The following is a 4,867-nucleotide window of genomic DNA, read 5'->3' as shown; positions in this document are numbered from 1 at the left end:
GGTGTCAGGTGGGGCCCCTGACAAGGCGCTTCATGCCTACAAGCCACAAGCGTGAGCGAAAGCATGCCAGTCGTGGTTTGAGAGGACGACAGTGGCCGCCAATGCCGCGCCCGCTCGCCTGCACGTTGAGCAGGCTGCCGACGAATGCGATGGCGCAGCTGTTGTCCGGGGCGCAGTGCACAAAGGGCGAGACGCGCCAGATCTCTGGGGCCGCCTCGATCACGCCCTGCTTAACCTGGCGTCCAGGGGGAATGGGGCAGGCAGTGTGTGTGTGTGTGTGTGTGCGTGTGTGTGTGTGTGTGCGCGCGCGCGCGTGCGCGTGCGTGTGTGCGTGCGCATGGGAGCATGTGTGCATATGCGCATGGGAGCATCAGGGGACTTCATGGGCAGCCTGTCGCATCATGGGGCCGGCCCTGTGCTGCAAGCCAGCAGCCAAGGGTGGCGGCGCCTGCGAAACAGGGGCAGCCACGGCAGCATGCCCGCAACCAGGGGGGTTGTGCGCAGCCGGGGCAGCCGAACCCGGCGGGGCCACCCACCGTGAGGCCGCATGTTGGGAACACAAACGTCTGTGTGTTGGTGAGGGACCCCTGCCTGGCGAGCTGCGGGAGCCCGGGGCCGCCCGCGTCCCTGGCGGCGCCGACGAGCGACTCGTAGCTGGAGCCGCACTCTGTTGGCAGGTCACTGTCGTCCTCCCAGCTGCGCAGCCGCATGATATGGGTGGTGATGGGCGTGCATGCCGTCGAAGAGCGAAATTCGGTTGAGTGGCGGGCGTGCGGACTGCGGCAACGCTGCTGTAGCATGTTGGTGCAGCCCCGGACAGTGGCGTCCGCATTCGACAAGGCTGAACGGCGCAGGCCAACATACAGGGCCACTGGCACACGCACCTGGCGGACACCGCCGAAATGAGACGAGCGACCTTCTTGCTGTCCTTGCGGGGCAGCAGCCAGCTCACAGCGGCGGGCCTGTACAAGGGAGGGGCGCGTGCCGTCATGGTGCCGGCAGAGTGCGACTGGACGCCCACGTGGGGCGGTGGTGGGTCGTGGACCAACAGAGAGGTCGCCTGCGTCCCGGTTTCGGAATCCCTCTCCAGCAGGCCCGTCGCCAATACAACAGCGGCGTGATATATCGCCCCCGTGCTGGGCACCGTACCTCTGGACATACGCGAACCAAGCGGCCTCCTCGCATGAAGCTTGATAATCCACCATTAAAGTGCAGCGGCCTGGGGGCTACTTATGCAGCGGGCAGTGATCTAGCACTGAACGGAAAGCCAACGCAACGGAGGGTCTTTCGTGAACCTTTCTTGCTTAGAGCGCGATTGTTCTGTGCTGTCACACGATTCCGCAATGCCACCATTTGTGCCGTTTGCGTGGAGGGCGACGTTCCACAGCAAGCAGCTTCTGCGGGTGGCACTCGCACTCCACTGCAGGGCGCTCGCACTGTGCGCATGGCAGCTTTTGGGGAAGCGCAGACGGCACTCAGGCAGGCAAAGCGCGGCCTACGCAATGAGTGCAGCCGGGCCATCCGCCGCTCTCCATGCATGTTGAGGGGGGGCTCAGCTGTGTGGTGTCCCCGGTTGTCACACCCACACATCCTACTGCCGCATCGCTGCGCACATAAACCGCTGCAAAGTGTGCGTCCAAAGGTGTGTTTACTTTGACAGCTGCTGCAAGCTCGTTCCAGGTGTGCTGCAAATTGTGTGTGACAACAACACAACAATGTGAATGATCAACATGAACGAAGACATTGCGTCAGGCCGTGCCGCTGCAAATCACCAATGCAGCTGAGTGTAATAGCTAGGTAGGCGCTGTGGCGGGGCGCTGATGGCGATACATGTATGTACCTGACCCTGCCCACTAGTCCCCTGATTGCCCGAGAGGAGAGCGTGCAGCCATTGGCAACATGGGGATGGCGCCTAGCGGTCTGCCCAGGAGGAGTGCTGACGTTATTGGACTGTGTACGGGCAGCGCTATGATGGCATCTGTGCCTGATTGATCACCGCTGGAGCAGCTGATGAAGCGCTTGTCGGAACTGCATTTTCAAGGAAGTTCACCCGCTGAAGGCGTTGGGGCAGCAGAAAGCCATCAAACATGACTGTACGGTACAGCTCGCCGCATGACTGACTTGCACTTGTTAGAAAACTGCGTTCTGGGAGGGGCCCCATGTGCTCAGAGCTCCCGGAGCTCTAGTCGTAGTGCACTGCAGCGGTGTGATGACGTGTGAGTCAAGGCAAACTGTTGATCTCATGGTGCGTCAGAATCAAACCAAGGTTGGACACGGCTGCTATCAGTAATTACTATGGTATAATACATATGCGTCCTGCGCGCGCACACAGCTCCTGCGTTCTTCTGCGCAGCAGACGGGCGGCATGCAGGGCAGCCGGGTGAGAGACTTTGCTTTATAAAGCTTTATCATGAGCATTTTCTGTGTTTGGGGTGCATCTAGCCGTCGTGCGGACGGATCGGTGGACACGGACACAGCGTTGTGGGTGGCACCTCCCTCATCTGCTCACGTCCCTGAAACATAACCGTTACAACTTCAGGGCAAGCGAGGCACCACGCAGCATGCAGCTGCAGCGGCGCCCGTCACCGCGGCGAGCGACAGGCATTTTGAAGCGCACGGCGACGCGGCTGGGCACAAGCGGGGCCTATCAATGCGTGTGTCGCCGCTGGTTGTCGTAGACGATGACTCTGACCAGCACATGCAGGCGGGGCCGCGGGACAGCAGCCAGGCGGGCATCGATCAGCTCGCCACTGCCGCTGACAAGAAGCAGCACAGCGGGGTTGACGCTGCCGCAGGGCCCGGCCACGGCCCCGCCCTTGCCGCGGCCGCCAAGCCCGGCGGCGGAACCGGGGCCAGTCGCGCCGCCGAGGCCAAGCGGCGCCAGTCCCATGTCGCCCTGGCCTTCGGCCGGAAGTCCTCGCCCCGCTGCACCCGCAGCTTGCCCCTGGCCGATCCCTCGACGGCGGCGCCGGCAGGCGCCGGCGCAGAGGGCGACGCGTCCGCGCGCTCGCACGCCAGCATGGCCAGCAGTTCCGCTTGCAGCGCCGCACCCGCCGCCGCCGCGCGCGGCCACGGCCAGCTGGCGCACCACCGCCCCGCCGCCGCCGCTGCCGCGGGCAGGGGCGCCGGGAAGCCGCTCGAGCAGCCGCCCTGGCTGGGGCCACTGGGGGGCCGGCCAAGGGCGTCCCTCGGCGCGTCTGGTGGGGACGGGCACGCCGCAAGCAACACACAGAAGCGCGCCGCCGCGCCTGGCCTGATGACGGCGTCGATCGACAGCAGCAGCGGCGACCCCGCACTGCGCTCCGCGGCGGCGGGCCCCGCCCGCAAGGTTGCGGGCGGGCCGTCCGCGGCCGCACGAGTCGCGGCGGCTGCGGCGGCGGCGCCGTCCCGGCTGCAGGGCGGGCCGTCGGGCATCGGCAAGACGGTTGAGAAGCAGCAGCAGCAGCAGCGGCCGCAGCAGGGCGGGGGTGCAGACCTGCCTGGCAGACCTGGCCTTGAGCACACTAGAGCGGACGAGGCGGCCGGCGCCGCGGCGCACTCTGGAGAGGTTGGGTTTGCTGACACCGCATCCGACGCGGCGGCGGCCGCCAGGCGCGTCGCGGCGCTGCCGCTGCACAGGGTCGGTCCTCAAGAGGAGGGGGAGCCTGGCGGCGGGGAGCCCTCGCCGCCGCGGCACCGCCGCGCGCCGCCGTCTCCGGACCCGCTGACGCCGCGGGGCGCGGCGGGCGGCCCGGGCGGCGCGGCGGCGCAGCAGCCCGCGGAGTCGTCGGACACGCGGCCGCTGCAGGGGCAGGCCGCCGGCGAGGCGCATGCGCAGGCACAGGCACAGCGGCCCCAGGGCCAGCCGAGGGCCGCGCCGGCCAAGGCGCGCGCCGCCGCGCCGGCGCCGCGCGCCACGCCGCCCAAGCCGCAGCCGGGGGCGTCGCCGATTTTCGCGAGGGCGGCCGGCGGCGGGCGTGGGGGGCCGGGGCGGCGCTGCGTCGCCGCCTACACCCCAGAGTGAGCCTGGATGGGCGGTGCATGCAGGGCGTGAGGTACATGAAACCCCCGCATCATGCAGCCCGGTGGTTGACGCAAGTCACGGTTGCCGGCACACAGGCTGCTCGCCACACCAACACCCTCCGTCAACCGCCCGCCCCTGCCGGGCCCCCAACCCCGCAGGCCCAAGCCCAAGGCCGCAGGCGAGCAGCGGCGCGCCAAGCGCACGCCTGTGCCACGGCTGGACTTGACGCCAGTGCTGCTTTCCCAGGAAGCGCAGTCCGGCGCCGCAAGCGACGCCGAGCCGGACTGCGACGAGGGCGCCTGGGCCCAGCAGCCGCAGCGGCCAGAGCAGTCCGGGGGCAGCGGCGCGGGGCTCCCGAGCGGCGGCGGCGGCGGCGGCGGCGACGCGGGGTTCTTTTTGGATGCGGCGAGGCCGGACGGGTCTGCTGGGCGGAGCGGCGGCAAGGCGGCGGGCAGCAAGCCCGCCGCCGCGGCGCGTGCGGCGGCGGGGAAGCAGCAGCCGTCGGGCGGGGCGGCGCCCGGGTCGGGGGCGGGCTCCGCGCAGGAGCCTGAGGAGGCATTTTACGTGTATGCCCCAGCGGTGCCGCGGGAGGTGCGTCCTAGTTGCACGCGCGCGTGCGCACGCGGCCGCCGCCGCCGCCGCCTCGGGGAAGACCTGGGCACAGGCCGCAGCCGGGCGCGTGCTTCGCCGCGCGGCGTGCAGAGGCTGATGGCGGATCTCGCGGCGTCGGCTGCTTCCGGCTTTCTGCGCCTTTCCGGATCCGTCGTCCAATCATACAAGGGACGACGCCTGGACAGCCGAATCTGGATCATCCACACACGCAGTATTAACCGAACCGCGGCCGGCGCGCCACCTCCCTCATCC

The 4,867-nt window shown here is 68.5% G+C and overlaps 2 protein-coding genes across 2 annotated transcripts in view; one reads left to right on the top strand and one right to left on the bottom strand.

The window, feature by feature from the left end:
• MNEG_9392 (asparagine synthetase-related protein) overlaps positions 1-1,205 on the bottom strand; it is a gene marked incomplete at both ends in the record, with an annotated part of 3,086 nt that extends 1,881 nt beyond the window's left edge. The window contains 4 exons of the mRNA XM_014042136.1: positions 91-235; positions 537-696; positions 885-962; positions 1,150-1,205. Coding sequence (XP_013897590.1) covers positions 91-235; positions 537-696; positions 885-962; positions 1,150-1,205 — 439 coding nt within the window. The remainder of the gene's footprint in view (positions 1-90; positions 236-536; positions 697-884; positions 963-1,149) is intronic.
• A 1,445-nt stretch (positions 1,206-2,650) lies between these two features.
• On the top strand, positions 2,651-4,712 carry MNEG_9391 (hypothetical protein; the record flags this gene model as incomplete). The annotated part of the gene is made up of 3 exons (XM_014042135.1): positions 2,651-3,999; positions 4,162-4,594; positions 4,656-4,712. The coding sequence occupies 3 exons, from the start codon at positions 2,651-2,653 to the stop codon at positions 4,710-4,712; spliced, it is 1,839 nt and encodes a 612-aa protein (XP_013897589.1).
• Positions 4,713-4,867: the final 155 nt, after the last annotated feature.

This window comes from Monoraphidium neglectum, assembly GCF_000611645.1.
Source record: "Monoraphidium neglectum strain SAG 48.87 unplaced genomic scaffold scaffold01919, whole genome shotgun sequence".
Taxonomy (NCBI): Eukaryota; Viridiplantae; Chlorophyta; class Chlorophyceae; order Sphaeropleales; family Selenastraceae; genus Monoraphidium; species Monoraphidium neglectum.
Note: the sequence above shows the minus strand (reverse complement) of the source record. Positions and strands in the feature narration are given on the sequence as shown.